The sequence below is a fragment of the Chiloscyllium plagiosum genome, chromosome 44 (genome assembly GCF_004010195.1).
Source record: "Chiloscyllium plagiosum isolate BGI_BamShark_2017 chromosome 44, ASM401019v2, whole genome shotgun sequence".
NCBI lineage: Eukaryota > Metazoa > Chordata > Chondrichthyes > Orectolobiformes > Hemiscylliidae > Chiloscyllium > Chiloscyllium plagiosum.
The window spans coordinates 3,731,973-3,746,993 of NC_057753.1; the positions used below are offsets into that span (position 1 = coordinate 3,731,973).

Here is a 15,021-nt window from a genome sequence, read left to right on the forward strand (position 1 = left end):
TTCCATAAATGTAGCACCCTCTGCAAGAAAAAGTTGCCCCTTAAGTCTCTTTTATATCTTTCCCCTCTCACCATAAAATTCTGTAACAACACTGAAAGTGTCTGTACGTAGGTACCCTGTACCGAAGATGGCACCGAGAGTTCATGTGCACGTGAGAATAAAGTCTATTCTGATTCCTCGGTGGTACCATGCTTTCTGTCTTATGACCAGTCTGATACCTTTTTGACCACTTGCAAGTTTTCCTACTTTGATAGTATTAATTTTAATCTTTTCTTTTGGATTGATGATCACAATTTCACTCAATTTTTAATCTTTTGTTTTGGATTGACCAACACAATTTCACACCCTTTGGGGTTCAATTGAAATTAAATTAGTTTAATTGTTGCACACATTATCCCTCCAACCAATGGGTGAGCAGGATTGGGTGGGGCTGAGGGACCAATCGGGAGCGGCGGTCCTCCAACCAATGGACGTGAACGAGAGGCGGGACTAAGGTGGGACCACGTGATCTCCCGCGCACTCAGCTACGCGCAGGTGCAGTGTTGCTGCAAGAGTGGTCTCCTTCCGAGACGGCGGTGAGTGAGCGGGCTTGATGGCGAGTCCCAGCGGCGACGAGGAGCGAAATGGATACAGTGTAGAATATGAGGTTGTATAAACCTCGGCTGTATTCCCTAAACCCGAATTAGAAACTCCTAGTCCTGGGTTTGCAGCAAACGAGAAAATGGCTGCAGGCCTCAGGCAGGGATTGGCCGAGGTTTCCGCCGCCATCTTTGTTGGGGGAAGGAGTGCTGCGTGATGTGCGCGCGGCGGCCATCTTTGTTGGGGGACGGAGTGCTGCGTGATGTGCGCGCGGCGGCCATCTTTGTTGGGGGACGGAGTGCTGCGTGATGTGCGCGCGGCGGCCATCTTTGTTGGGCGACGGAGTGCTGCGTGATGTGTGCGCGGCGGCCATCTTTGTTGGGGGACGGAGTGCTGCGTGATGTGCGCGCGGCGGCCATCTTTGTTGGGGATGTCGTCTCGCGAGATGTGTGCGCGGCCGCCATCTTTATTCGGGGCACTGATCACCAGGAGCCTCATTCAAGGGGAGGATTATCCACAATAAATTGAAACTGTAAGAAGTGTTTGTTTCTTCTGAGTTAAAAATCACACAACAGCAGATTATAGTCCAACAGGTTTAATTGGAAGCACTAACTTTCTGAGCGATGCTCCTTCATCTGGTGGATCCTAACACAGAATTTATAGCAAAACTTTACAGTGTCATGTCACTGAAATTATACATTGAAAAATTGATTGTCTGTTAAGCCTTTCATCTGTTAGAATACAGTGATAGTTTCACTTCTTTGCTCAAAAACTGCATGCATTCATGTAGAACTCTGAGCTCAAAAACTGCATGAATTTATGTAAAACTCTGTTATTTCACTTTTTAGATTGGAATCAATCTAAACATCAGGTCATAGACAGAGAACACGGGGCTAACACCTTCAACATATTCTGGATCAGTGGTGCTGGAAGAGCACAGCAATTCAGGCAGCATCCGAGGACAGGCAAAATCGACGTTTCGGGCAAAAGCCCTTCATCAGGAATAAAGGCAGAGAGCCTGAAGCATGGAGAGATAAGCTAGAGGAGGGTGGGAGTGGGGAGGAGTGGCGGTGAAGGAGGCCCAGCACCTCCATGTCCTCGGCAGTGTGGGAGGGGGAGTTGAAATGTTGAGCCACTGGGCGATTTGGTTGATTGATGCGGGTGTCTCTGAGATGTTCCCTAAAGCGCTCTGCTAGGAGGCGCCCAGTCTCCCCAATGTAGAGGAGACCGCATCGGGAGCAACGGATACAATAGATGATATTAGTGGATGTGCAGGTAAAACTTTGATGGATGTGGAAGGCTCCTTTAGGGCCTTGGATGGAGGTGAGGGAGGAGGTGTGGGCACAGGTTTTACGGTTTTTTACCTTCAACATGTTGTCTAGCTATCACCATTGTTATCAGCTAACCCGAGAATGCAACTTTTAAAAAAAAAAGGTTTTGTGATTTACACATGAAAGAAGTGAAACTATCACTGTATTCCAACAGATGAAAGGCTTAACAGACAATCAATTTTTCAATGTATAATTTCAGTTACGTCACACTGTAAATTTTTGCTATAAATTCTGTGTGTTAGGATGGAGCCCTCCACTACCACCTGATGAAGGAGCGGCGCTCCGAAAGCTAGTGTGTTTCCAATTAAACCTGTTGGACTATAACCTGGTTTTGAGTGATTTTTGACTTTGTACACCCCAGTCTAACATCTGCATCTCCAAATCGTTTCTTCTGGATTTCTATCCCGGGGCGTCATTGATAAATTTTATGAATTAATTTTACAGGATTCTCAGAGGGGGAGCTCGCAACAGTCACTAGGTTCAAGACCTGACACTGCGTATGGATTCACAAGGATCTGAAAATCATCAGTCTTTGACCGTGGAATGATCCAGGCTCTGCCTCCTGGAAAGAGTATACAGTTATGGATGTGACTGTAAAAGCATTGAGGTGTGGTACAATTGCAGCGTTTAAAAGGCATGTGGATGGGTATGTGAATTGGAGAAAGTGAGGACTGCAGATGCTGGGGATTAGAGTCGAGAGTGTGGTGCTGGAAAAGCACAGCAGGTCAGGAAGCATCTGAGGAGCAGGAGAATCGATGTTTTGGGCATAAGCCCTTCATCATGAATCAGGGTATATGAACAGGAAGGGTTTAGAGCGATATGGGCCAAGTGTTGGGAAATGGGACTAGATTAGGTTAGGCTATCTGGTCGGCATGGACGCAGGAGAATCGATGTTTTGGGCATAAGCCCTTCATCAGGAATCAGAGTATATGAACAGGAAGGGTTTAGAGCGATATGGGCCAAGTGTTGGGAAATGGGACTAGATTAGGTTAGGCTATCTGGTCGGCATGGACGAGTTGGGCCGAAGGGTCTGTCGTTGTGCGGTACATCTCCATGACTCTGCATCCAATATAATGCAAAGAATTGCAAATACCAGAGATCAGAAACAAAAACAGAAATTTCTGAAGAAATTCTGGTTTATCAGTATCTGTTGTGAGAAAACAGATATTCAAAATCTGATCAGATCACTCTGAAAGTATATATTCAGCTCTGGCTTTCACACCTGAGGCAGGATTGATTGTTTTGCCCTTAAAGGTGAGTGTAGAGCAGAAGCTCTGTTTTCTAAGGGTTTACTTATCGAAGTATGTTTTAAAAAAAAAGACATTACATATATTTTTGTAACAGTTAGAACAGTATTTAGGCAGTTCAGCCCATTAAGTACATGCTGGCTCTCTGTAGAATGATCCAGTCTGTTTCGTTTTCTACTCCAGCTCCAACACCCTGCAACTTTATTTGCCTCGTGCTTTTCTTTAAAAATCATTTATAATCTCCATTTTCACCAGACTTTTGTTCTGCACATGACCAGTCACCGCATGAAGAAAAATCTATTTCCTTCCAAACACCTTAACCCTGTCTCACCTAATCGTGGTGCCATCGTAGTACATATAATACAGAAATCAGCCTTCAACCCAGCAAGTCTGTGCTGCTAATAATACAAAAAATGCATGTAGCCACTTTTCCAGCACTAGGCCCATAGCCTTGAATGTTATGACATTTCAAGTGCTCATTCAAGTACTTTTTCAAGATCGTGAGGTTATCCACTTCAACTGTCATCCCAGGTAGTGCATTCTAGGCACCCATCATCCTCTGGGTGAAAATAAATTGCTCAATTTTCTACAGACCCCTCAATAACAAAAGAGGCAAGGAGAAGCATATTGGGAGGCAGATTTTGGAAAGGTGCAGAAGTAACAGGGTTGTTATCATGGGTGACTTTAAAATCCCTAATATTATGTGGAAACTCCTTCATGCAAATAGTTTGGATGGAGTAAATTTTGTCAGGTGTGTCCAGAAAGGATTCCTGACTCAATATGTAGATAGACAGCATCAAAGGAACAGGAGAATCGACGTTTTGGGCATAAGCCCTTCTCATTCCTGAAGACGGGCTTATGCCTGAAACGTCAATTCTTCTGTTCCTTGGATGCTGTCTGACCTGCTGTGCTTTTCCAGCAACACATTTTTAAGCTCTGATCTCCAGCATCTGCAGTCCTCACTTTCTCCTCCTCAATATGTCGGTAGGCCAACCAGAGGGGAGTTCATATTGGATTTGGTGCTAGGCAATGAACCAGGTCAGGTGTCAGATCTCTCGGTGGGAGAGCATTTCGGTGATAGTGATCACAACTCTCTGGTCTTTACTATAGTCGTGGAAAGGGATAGCAGCAGACGGTATGGGAAAGCATTTAATTGGGGGTGAGGGTATTACAATTCTATGAGGCAGGAACTGTGGAGCACAATTTAGGAACAGGTATTCTCAAGGAAATCCTTGACAGAAATGTGGGTGTCAGGAGCACCTGCTGTGAGTTCTGGATAGGTTTGTCCCACTGAGGCAAGGAAGGGATAGTAGGGTGAAGGAACCTGGGATGTGAAACATGTGGTCAAGAGGAAGAAGGAAGCTTACTTAATGTTGAGGAAGCAAGGATCAGACAGGGCTCGAGAGCGTTATAAGGTAGCCAGGAAGGAACTGAAGGATGGGCTTAAGAGATCTAGTAGGGGGCATGAAAAAGCCATGGTAGGTAGGTTAAAGGAAAACCCAAAGGCATTCTACGCTTACATGAGGAACAAGAGGATGGTCAGATTGAGGGTAGGACTGATCAGGGATAGTGGTTTGTGTCTGGAGGTGGAGCAGGTAGGGGAGGTCCTGAATGAATAATTTGCTTCCATATTCAAAAGTGAGGGGGACCTTATCGTTTGTGAGGACAGCTTGACGCAGGCTGATGTGCTCGAACAGGTTGATGTTAAGAAGGAGAATGTCCTGGAAATTTTGAAAAACATGAGGATAGATAAATCCCCGGGGCTAGACAGGGATAAACCCAAGGTTACCACAGGAAGTGAGGGAAGAGATGGCTGCACCTTTGGCGATGATCTTTGCGTCCTCACTGTTCACTGGAGTAGTGCCAACTGGAGGTTGGCAAATGTTATTCCCTTGTCCAAGAAAGGCAATAGGGATAACCCTGGTAATTACAGATCAGCCAGTCTTACCCAGGGGGAGGTGGTAAGTGGGCACATTATTGGAGAGGATTCTGAGAGATAGGATTTATGGTTATTTGGAAAAGCATAGTTTGATCAAGAGATAGTCAGAATGGCTTTGTGAGGGGCAACTCATGCCTTACAAACCTTAATGAATTCATTAAGGATGTGACAAAACGCCTTGATGAAGATAGAGCAGTGGGTGCGGTGGATATGGATTTTAGCAAGGCATTTGATTAGATTACTTACAGTAGTGGAAATAGGCCCTTCGGCCCAACAAGTCCACACCGACCCTCCAAAGAGCAACCCACTCAGACCCGTTCCCCTACATTTATCCCTTCAACCAGCACTACGGGCAATTTAGAATGGCCAATTCACCAAACCTGCACATTTTTGGACTGTGGGAGGAAACCGGAGCACCCAGAGGAAACCCACGCAGACACGTGGAGAATGTGCAAACTCCACACAGTCAGTTGCCTGAGGCGGGGACTGAACCTGGGTCTCTGGCGCTGTGAGGCAGCAGTGCTAACCACTGAGCCACCGTGCCACCCAGTGTGCCACCGTTTGATTGCGTTCACCATGGTAGGCTCATTCAGAAAGTAAGGAGGCATGGGATACAGGGAAATTTGGCTGCCTGGATACAGAATTGGCTGGCCCAGAGAAGACAGGATGATGGTAGATGGGAAGTATTCAGCTTGGAGGTCGGTGACCAGTGGTGTTTTACAGGGATCTGTTCTCAGACCTCTGCTCTTAGTGATTTTTATAAATGACTTGGATGAGAATTGGAAGGGTGGGTTAGGTTTGCCGATGATGCATAGTTTGATGGAGCTATGGATAGTGTGGAGGGCTGTTGTAAGTTGCAGCGGGGCATTGACAGGATGCAGAGCTGGGGTGTGTCGTGGCAGATGGAGTTCAACCTGGAACAGTGTGAAGTGTTTCATTTTGGAAGGTAGAGTTTGAATGCAGAATACAGGGTTAAACCAGGAGTCTTGGCAGTGTGGAGGAACAGAGGGATCTTGGGGTCCATGTTTACAAATCCCTCAAAGTCGCCACCCAAGTTGATAGGGTTGTTAAGAAGGCGTATGGTGTTTTGGCTTTCAGTAACGGGAGGATTGAGTTTAAGAGCCATGAGGTGATGCTGCACCTGTATAAATCTCTGGTTAGACCACACTTGGAAATTGTCAGTTCTGGTGGCCTCATTACAGGAAGGATGTGGAAGCTTCAGAGAGGGTGCAGAGGAGATTTACCAGGATGCTGCCTGGACTGAGGGGCATGTCTTATGAAGACAGATTAAGGGAGCTAGGGTTTTTCTCATTGGAGTGAAGAAGGATGACTTGATAGAGGTGTACAAGATGATTGGAGGCATAGATAGAGTGGATGGCCAGAGACTTTTCCCCAGGACAGAAATGGCTATCACGACGGGACATAATTTTAAGGTGATTGAAGGAAGGTTTAGCGGAGATGTCAGAGGTAGGTTTTTTTTAATAGTGAGTGGTGGGTGTGTGGAATGAACTGCTAGCAGTTGTTGTAGCATCAGATACATTAGGGTCAAAAAGTGTGGTGCTGGAAAAACACAGCCAGTCAGGCAGCATCCGAGGAGCTGGAGAGCCGACATTTCGAGCAAAAGCTCTGCATCTGCAGTCCTCATTTTCTCCTCAGTTACATTAGGGACATTTAAGCGACACATGGATGGTAGTGAAATGAAGGGTATTATCCTAGAGGTGGATAAAAGGTCAGCACCACATTGAGGGCCGAAGGGCCTGTCCTGTGCTGTACTGTTCTATGTTCTAATTCACATCTAAGCCTCTTGTACATTTTTTTTTTTTACTTTTTTAAAACTGTCTGCCTGAGTTACTGACCCCTCCACTAATTAGAATAGATTCCCCTTATCTGCCCTGTTCATCAGCCTCATAACGTTTCACACCCCAGTCAGATACCTCCTCAGCTTCGTCTGCTCAAAGGAAAACAACCCCAATCTGTCTGTTCTCTCTTCGAAGCTAAACCACTCCAGCTCGGACAACATTCTGGAGAATCATATCTGCACCCTCTCAGGTGCAATTACATTCTTGTGCTGAGACAACCAGAACTGCACGCAATACAGTAGCCCGCTGAACTAGCATTATTTTCTGCACAGTCATAACCTTGGTCGTGTATTAGATACCTTGACTGAATAAAAGTCAAATACCGCATTTGCCTTCTGAATCACCTTATCAATCTATCCTGCTGCCTTCAAGGATCTATGGACACAGACACTCTGTCTCTCCGAACCTCCATATCTCCCACGGTCATACTGTTCGTCATGTGCTCCCTTCTTCGAACACACCAGAATGCCTCACCTCTGAAACTTTATTGCTGGAACAGCACAGCAGGTCAGGCAGCATCCAGGGAACAGGAGATTCGACGTTTCGGGCACAGGCCCTTCTTCAGGAATGAGCAGAGAGTGTTCAGCAGGAGAAGATAAAAGGTAGGGAGGAGGGACTTGGAGGAGGGGCGTTGGAAATGTGATAGGTGGAAAGAGGTCAAGGTGAGGTACCCTACTCCGACCTATCACCCTCACCTCCAAGTCCCTCCTCCCTACCTTTTATCTTCTCCTGCTGAACACTCTCTGCTCATTCCTGAAGAAGGGCATGTGCCCGAAACGTCGAATCTTCTGTTCCCTAGATGCTGCCTGACCTGCTGTGCTGTTCCAGCAATAAAGTTTCAGCTTTGATCTCCAGCGTCTGCAGACCTCACTTTCTCCTCGAAGAATGCCTCACCTGTCAACTCCCCTTGAAAATTCCTTATGGATTCAGGGTTCTCCACACCTTCAGGTGGAATGTTCCAACTGAATGGGAGAGAGTGGAGAATTGAAATAACAAGTCACTGTAACGTCAGGATGCAGCTTATGGACTGAACAGAGGTTGTGACCATTCAGTCTGTGTTTGTTGGTTACAGTGTCAAGCAGATCACACCACAGTGAATACAGTAACTGATTTGCCAGAGGTATGTGAAAATCACGCTTAAAAATCACATAACATCAGGGGATAGTCCAACAGGTTTATTTGGGAGCACTAGATTTCGGAGCGCTCCTCCTTTTTCATCAGGGCACAACCACCTGATGAAGGAGCGCCTTTTTCATCAGGGCACAACCACCTGATGAAGGAGCGTTGCTCCGAAAGCTAGTGTGCTTCCAATTAAACCTGTTGGACTATAACCTGGTGTTGTGTGATTTTTAACTTTGTCCACCCCAGTCCAACACCGGCCCCTCCAAATCGTGAAAATCACTGCTTCCATCTTTCAAACTTCGAGAAAAGCATTTTCCTCGTACTGGCCAGACAGGTTGACACCGTCGAGAGTGTGATGCTGGAAAAGCACAGCAGCTCAGGCAGCTTCCGAGGAGCAGGAGAGTCGACGTTTTGGGCAAGAGCCCTTCATCAGGAAGGAGGAAGATTTACACCTTTGCTCAGCTCAGTTTCAAAACCGGCTTTTGCGTTTTGTTTGACGCTTTTTTTTTCTTCTGAATTTATCGACAGGGTATTGGAAAGGGAAGACTTGCGGTTCTGAAACTGAAACCAACGATCACCCTGGGATCTGACAGAGATATTGCACCCTCCGTGTAATCTGACTGTGCACATGAATGAAAACAACACGGACCCCGGTGGGGAGAAACCATACACATGCGCTGTGTGTTTCCGAAGTTTCAGCCAATCGGCTGGCCTGTTAAGACACAAGTGGAGCTGCGATGGAGAGAAGCAGTGCAAATGCGGAGACTGTGGGAAGGGATTCAATTACCTGTCTGAGTTGGAAACTCATCAACGCAGTCACACCGGGGAGAGGCCGTTCCCCTGCGCTGAATGTGGGAAAGGATTCACTCGGACCTCCGAACTGCTGAGGCATCAACGGGTCCACACTGACGAGAGACCTTTTAAATGCTCGGATTGTGGAAAGTTCTACAAAAGCTCTGGGGAGCTGACCTCCCATCAATTTGTTCACACCGACGAGACGCCGTTCAGATGTTCTCAGTGTGGGACTGGGTTCAGAAAATTGGATTACCTTCACCGACACCAGCGCATTCACGGGGAGAGGCCGTTCCCCTGCCCTGAATGTGGCAAGGGATTCACTAACACATCCCGCCTGCTCATACACCAGCGTGTCCACACTGGGGAGAGACCATTCACCTGCTCTGAGTGTGGGAAGGGTTTCACTCAGTCTTCTCACCTTCTGGAACACCGTCGAGTTCACACCGATGACAGACCTTTTAAATGTCCAGACTGCAGCAAGTGCTTTAAAAGTTCCGGGGAACTAATATCCCACCAACGTATTCACACTGACGAGAGACCGTTCAGGTGCTCTCACTGCGGGACTGGCTTCAGGCAATCATCTCAACTCACTGCCCACCAGCGAGTCCACACTGGAGAGAGGCCGTACAGCTGTCCCAAGTGTGGGAAGGGATTCACTCACTCATCCCACCTGCTGACACACCAGCGAGTTCACACCGGGGAGAAACCATTCGCCTGCTCTGTGTGTGGAAAGCGATTCAGTCACTCGTCCACCCTGCTGACGCACCAGCGAGTACACACTGGGGAGAGGCCTTTCACCTGCACCAAGTGCGGGATTGGATTCACTCAGTTATCTGCCCTGCAGACCCACCAACGGGTTCACAGTGGCGAGAGGCCTTTCAAATGTCCCGATTGTGGGAAGTGTTATAAAAGTTCCCAGGGGCTGACATCCCACCAAAGTGTTCACACGGGGGAGTGGCCCTTCGCCTGCTCCGAGTGTGGGAAGGGCTTCAGTCAGCTTTCCGGCCTGGTGACACACCAGCAGGTTCACACTGGGGAGAGACCATTCACTTGCACCATTTGTGGAAAGGGATTCACCCGATCGTCCAACTTACTGAGGCACCGAGGAGTTCACAAGTCACTGCAGTGATTGGGTTTTTCAGTTGCATCTGGGACCGAACTATATTCACTGCGGTCACCTTCAGTCCAGTAATAGATTTTAGTACACCTGGACAAAAATCAAAGAAACCAGTTGTGTTCAACACAATTTGTCAGTTCTGTATACCTCTCACCCGAGTTGGTTCTTCTGAAAGTAGTCTCCCTCTGTCCTGTCTCTCCATCCTGACCTCAAACAATAAGCGTGAGGGGCAGATTGGAGCTTCTTTGTCACTAAGACTGTGACAATCTGATCAGCTGCATGTGCTGCTCCCCTCCCTCCCCCTAGTCCATTGGGCCGCACCATCTAGCATCTTGCTCCTTGTCTAAATGCAGAACCTGCACTTTTCTGTGCTGAGCTTCACCTTTTCTTAAAAAAAAAACCAAAAAAAAAACACTGCTGCTATCCATTTAATGGCACTCAGCCAATTTTGTGTCCATGTTGTTGCTGGAAGTAATGGAGGCTGGTACAATTACAATGTTTAAAAGGCATCTGGATGGATGTATGAATAGGGAGGGTTGTGGGCCAAGTGCTAGCAAGTGGGACTAGATTAATTTAGAATATCTGGTCAGCGGAGTCGAATTGGACTGGAGAGTCTATTTCTGTGCTGTATGTCTCTATGACTGCACTATTGCTCACAAGCCTGCTGTGTGGTACTTTATCAAATGCTTGCAGGAAGTCCACGTAACCCTATGATCATCATTTACCCTTTCCTTTACCTCAAGAAGACAGCAAATATTTTAGTTGAACTTGATTTCTTTTTCTTGAGATCTGTTTTCTTTAATCATCCTCTTTTTTTTTCCCCAATTTGTCATTGTAAGTACAGGTACACAATCCTTTATCCAAAATCTTTGGGGCCAGTTGTTTTTCGGAATTGGGACTTTTTCAGAATAAATGCCATTTTCAACGGTGAAATTTAAAAAAAACTTTATTGAACAGCAGACGCACGTGTGATTACTATGAGCGCTGCGACACAGTTGACGCCTGCCAATGCTGGGCCACGCCACCACATCACGTCTGAGTGATATGGTTCACATGGGTGTGGTGTCGGTCACCTGTTTACGCGCCAAAATGACATTCCACGGAAAACATTTCGGAGCTTTTCAGAATTTCAGATAAAGGATTGTGTACTTGTACAAAATAATTTTGAGAGGCTTCCAAACCATCGGGATTAAACTGATTGGCTTGTCGTTGCTCAGCTTATCATTATTTCTTTTTACAAAGGCAAAATGTTTACAATTCTCGTTTTCTGACAAAAGCACTTTGTCTAAGGAAGGCCGGAAAATAGTGCAGTTGCCTCCTGCTCTTACTTCCCTTTGAAATGTTTCATCTGTCGTCACTTTAAGTAGGCACCACTTGTTCAAAAGCATCTTTACTTGAATGAAATACTAGTTTAAACAGATGGCAGCAGAACCTTCCTATTAGCACCCACATTTTCACTGTACCATACCGTTTTAATTAGTTTATCTCCAATAATTTGGCTTCTATTTCTGCCCTTCTTGTTGCCTCTACTACTTTCCTCACTTCTGTGATTGTTCACGAGATTTTGTACGTCTGTCATCTCGAGTTCTGATGTGAATTTTGAAATTTGACTATTGAAGTGTGTTTCCTGTTAGATTCTCGGGGAAAATTGCTTGGTTTTCGATAAACATTTAGCGTAATAAAATTGTGTTATTTTCGTAACAAGTATTGGTGTGGAGAGTTTTTTAATAAATTGTGTGTTTGAGTTGTAGATGTTTAAAGTCTTCCACCTCTAACTGTCCCATCTCTGTCCTGTAATTAAAATGATCTGTAGATCGTGCAGTAGTACTCGGCGCATATTTGACCACTATATCGATTGACTTCCATCGTGTCATATGTTCACTTTGGCAAATAATCAGACAAAAAATATTATTAATCAAGAGTAAATACAGTTGCTGGTTAGGTGACTACCCAGAGTTCTCTGAGGCCCAGAAATTGCCAGAAGACAGTGTGGCGGTGGTGGGAAACATTGCGCAGGTGCACAGTCGAGCGTGATGGAAGCATGTACAATGGGATCTGATCAGGGAGCTCCAGCCTGAGAGGTATGGGGTGAGAAAGCAGGAGGAGAAATGAAGCTGGGTGGTGGTCGGGAAGGCTTACCAAATGTCCGCTGGAGGCCACAAGCGAGCAAGATGCAGATTGGGCTCCAATTTGACAATTGTTGCATTAACAACTGCCATGTTTATCGAGGGGCAGTGGGGTCTCGAGCTTTCTAGGGAGCCAGTTGCCAAATTACATCGTTGATAATGCACCGTGCGGCTTAAAACACGAGTTTATATGACAGTGGATTGCATATAACATAACTTTCAAACAACTTTTCTCCCAATTATGCTCATTTTGCTGCTCGATGCTTTGACTGCCAGACCCTTCTAGTGGCCAAAAAAGCCCGCAACAGACTCTGTGCCCAAATGAATGTGGCAAATCAGAGTGACCCTGCAATGGACAAAAAGAGACGTCGCATTATTTTACTATTTGGCATCTTGGGCAGTTTCATCTTGCAATACCTACTGTCTTTGAAGACAAGCATCTCTGTCTGAATTGTGAAAATTACTTGTTCCCTTAATTCTATCTGTATCCTTTGGAAAACTGGATGTATGCTTCAGTTGGTGACCTCCTACATCAGTCCCATTTATTTATGCAGGGACCCAGAGTAATTTCTGAGCCAAGTTAAGTACTTGTATAATATATGCACTAGGCCCTTAAAGTATTTACATTTTGGAAATCAGGCAATATAATGTGAACTTCAGGCAACATTGTATCTGGTGATCCACCTGCCTGTGTCACATATAGCTGACTTCCAAAGTGGATTTGAATGTTAGTGTAAATGTAATAATGTCGGAACAGTGGAAATAGGAGATGGCCATTCTGTGCATTAAAGCTGGCTCAATGTTCAATTAATCTTTGATCGACCATCTAACCCAACACTGATTCCACCCTATCCCAGTATCCATGCTATTATTACCATTAAGAAAAAAACTGTCGATGTTTGAAGATTCACCATCCTCTCTCACTGCCTGTGTCTGTTGTGTGTGCGCGACTGTGCTGTCCTTGCTGGGTTGTCAGGTCTAACTACACGCATCACACCAGTTAGTAGATTAATTGGATCGGTGCTAGTGGATGGTGTGGAGCAACTGTTTCACATGCAATCTTAGCAATTCGTGTTCCCTCCTCGGAGCTGAAGGGAATTGTGCAAACTCGTTGTGAGGATTCCCTCGTTGCAATTCTGTAAGAGAGAGAGAGATTAATGAAATGGAAACATGTCCAGCTGATGATTCATCGTTTCAGGCTCGATTTCTTAGCTTGTGCACACACTAAACGGATGCATGTTTTAGTCAGGATGCACCTTTGCCCTATTCCTCGGCTTCTTTACTTTCTGGGATCTGCACTGTTCTCACCATCGATACATTTAATCTCTCACAATATTGCCCAGCATCAGTGCCTTCTCAGTTCAAGGTGACCATGTAATTAGGGGTCTACTTCTTGGTATTTTGCCACTGGATTTCGTTTCCCTTACATCTCCACCATTGCACCCAATAAAAGACATGCATTATGGACCCTTATTACAGTGGATCCAATTGTCAATCATGATGCGACAGAAAAAATGACAGCTTGCAATTATTTGGAATAAACTGTCGGAGTTTCAGACACCTCAACAGTGGTTTTGGAAGAGATTACAAAGCCTCAGTGAGGACTAACTCCCAAAGTGGCTCTGGATTGCACAGTCCCTTCATAATTAGTCTCATTTAAATATTCTGTGGTAAGAGTACAATTCACTGTATCCAAGTGAATCATTACATCCACCGGGTCAGCATCTAGTAAGGATTTGCCAATTGAAAAAAAATTCTAAGAATAAATCAAATACATGAGACAATCTTTCAATATTTACTGAAGTTTTTTTTTAACTTCCTCCTTTTCGTTCAAACAGCCCATCTGATAAAAAATGCATGTAATGCACTGTTCCGTAGCTCAGGAATGCTGAGGCATTGAGCAGTGCTATTGAAATGCAAGCTTTGTATTGCTTCAGTCACTAAAAAATTACAGAATTGAGGAATATAACTGTACTTTCTAATTTCCAAATGCCAGCATTTCTCTCTGTATCTGTTTCCCTCATATGGGTCTCCTCTGTATCTATCTTTCTGCACCAAATCTATAAGACCACAGGAGACAAGAGCAGGAATAAGTGATTCAGCCCTTCAAATTTGTTCCCCGTTCATTAGGATCATGGCTGATTTGACTTTCCAGCTTCCTGTCCATTTCCCCACACCCCCTCCTTCTCAGGAATCAATCTATCTCAGCCTTAGATATACACAAGGATTCTGCCCCACAGCTCTCAGTGGCAAGGGGTTCCAAAGACCAATGGTACTCCAAGATAATAAATTCCTCATCTCATTTAGAAATCGTAGCCCTTAATTCTAAGACGATGCGCTCTGGTCGTATGCTTTCCTATGAGGGAAAACATCCTCTCAGCATTTACCTTATCAAGCTCCTCAAGAATCTTTTCTGTTTTAGAGTCATAGAGATGTACAGCATGGAAACAGACCCTTCGGTCCAACCTGTCCATGACGACCAGATATCCCAACCCAATCTAGTCCCACCTGCCAGCACCTGGCCCATATCCCTCCAATCTCTTCCTATTCATATACCCATCCAAATGCCTCTTAAATGTTGCAATTGTACCAGCCTCCACCACATCCTCTGGCAGCTCATTCCAAACACGTACCACCTTCTGCATGAAAAAGTTGCTTAGGTCTCTTATATCTTTCCCCTGTCACCCTAAACCTTTGCCCTCTAGTTCTGGACTCCCCGACCCCAGGGAAAATACTTTGCCTATTTACCCTATCCATGCCCCTCATAATTTTGTAAACCTGTATAAGGTCACCCCTCAGCCTCCAACACTCCAGGGGAAACAGCACCAGCCTGTTCAGCCTTTCCCTACGGCTCAAATCCTCCAAACCTGTTTTACATCTGTTCTCATTACTAATATGTTCTTCTT

General features: G+C 45.5%; 1 protein-coding gene across 3 annotated transcripts; it reads left to right on the forward strand.

Annotated features, from left to right (window-relative positions):
• Positions 1-519: 519 nt before the first annotated feature.
• On the forward strand, positions 520-10,446 carry LOC122543472 (zinc finger protein 665-like). Of its 3 annotated transcripts, none has more exons than XM_043682193.1 (3): positions 520-575; positions 2,355-2,517; positions 8,606-10,446. In XM_043682193.1, exon 3 carries the CDS (start codon positions 8,706-8,708, stop codon positions 9,999-10,001), a length of 1,296 nt encoding a protein of 431 aa, XP_043538128.1. In that variant the 5' UTR covers positions 520-575; positions 2,355-2,517; positions 8,606-8,705; the 3' UTR covers positions 10,002-10,446. The 3 variants fall into 3 exon arrangements, with proteins under 3 accessions (XP_043538128.1, XP_043538127.1, XP_043538126.1); XM_043682192.1 differs by having other exon boundaries at positions 566-646; XM_043682191.1 differs by lacking the exon at positions 520-575 and adding an exon at positions 654-1,111.
• Positions 10,447-15,021: the final 4,575 nt, after the last annotated feature.

Coding starts and splice junctions, on each gene's coding strand:
- LOC122543472 (XM_043682193.1), top strand. CDS start 8,706: ATGAATGAAAACAACACGGACCCCGGTGGGGAGAAACCATACACATGC.